The 1,156-nt window shown below is 50.6% G+C and overlaps 1 protein-coding gene across 1 annotated transcript in view; it reads right to left on the reverse strand.

Moving 5' to 3' along the window:
• CDKN2AIP (CDKN2A interacting protein) overlaps positions 1 to 869 on the reverse strand; it is a 4,834-nt gene extending 3,965 nt beyond the window's left edge. Inside the window, 1 exon segment of the mRNA XM_031066300.1 lies at positions 794 to 869. Coding sequence (XP_030922160.1) covers positions 794 to 869 — 76 coding nt within the window.
• Positions 870 to 1,156: the final 287 nt, after the last annotated feature.

Genomic DNA, 1,156 nt, shown 5'->3' on the forward strand with positions numbered 1-1,156 from the left:
CGCCCGCACGTCTCGGGGTGCTGGGGGAAAAGAGGTGCTCTGGGCTCGGCTGCCAGCCCTGCATTGTGACTGGCGGAAGCGTGAACAAAAGTTCTGCTTTACGGGTTGTTTGTGGGGGATCAAGTGGTGTTTTACCTCAGAATCACAAAATCACTTAGGCTGGAAAAGTCTTCTGAAATCATGGACTCCGGCCTCTGACCGAACGCCGCTTTGTCAGCTAGACCACGGCGCTAAGTGCCACGTCCTTTCTTCCTCTAAACACCTCCAGGGATGGTGACTCCACCACCTCCCTGAGCAGCCTGTTCCAATGCTTCGCAACATTTCTGTGAAGAAATTCCTCCTCATGTTCAGATTAAACCTCCCTTGGTGCAGTTTAAGACTGTATCCTTTAATCCTCTCGCTCGTTGCCTGGGAGCAGAGGCCGATCCCCACCTGGCTACAGCCTCCTTTCAGGTAGTTCTAGAGAGACATAAGGTCTTCCCTGAACTTCTGATCTAGACAACCCCTGCTCCCTCAGCCACTCCTGGTAGCACTTCTGCTCCAGACCCTTCACCAGCTTCATTTCACTTCTGTGGCCTTGCTCCACCACCTCAATGTCCTTCCTGAATTGAGTGGCCATAACTGGACACAGCAGTTGAGGTGTGGTTTCACCAGTGCTGAGTACAAAGGGGCAATCCTTTCCCTGTTCCTGCTGGCTGCACTATTTCTGATCCAGGCCAGGATGCCACTGGTCTTCTTGGCCACCTGGGCAAACTGTTGCCTCATGTATTGCTGACTGATGTTCCGCCAGCACCCCCAGATCGTCTTCCATCGGTGAAAGGAAAAGGACCCTTAGGTCCTTTCCCCTCTTCCTCCTTGGCGTTGTCCATACAATCGGATTTGTTGCCTGGTGTGCAACAGGACAATAATTGCATACTCAAGAGAGACAATGATTATTTATTTCAGAATTGCACAAGCCTGGGTGCTCAGTGCTATTCCACAAATCAGGTATGCCCCTCTGGACTTTCTGTGCCATTATTGCTACACAGAAGTTTGGAGTTAGTTACTTTCCAAGGGAAGCCCCTCTATTATGATTGATTAGTAATTTCCATACAAGTTATGTAACCCCAGCTAACTTCTATCCAATGCTCTGGGGAGGGGTATTCACCTGGGCTGG

The sequence above is a fragment of the Geospiza fortis genome, unplaced genomic scaffold (assembly GCF_000277835.1).
Source record: "Geospiza fortis unplaced genomic scaffold, GeoFor_1.0 scaffold40, whole genome shotgun sequence".
In the NCBI taxonomy this organism is placed as follows: Eukaryota; Metazoa; Chordata; class Aves; order Passeriformes; family Thraupidae; genus Geospiza; species Geospiza fortis.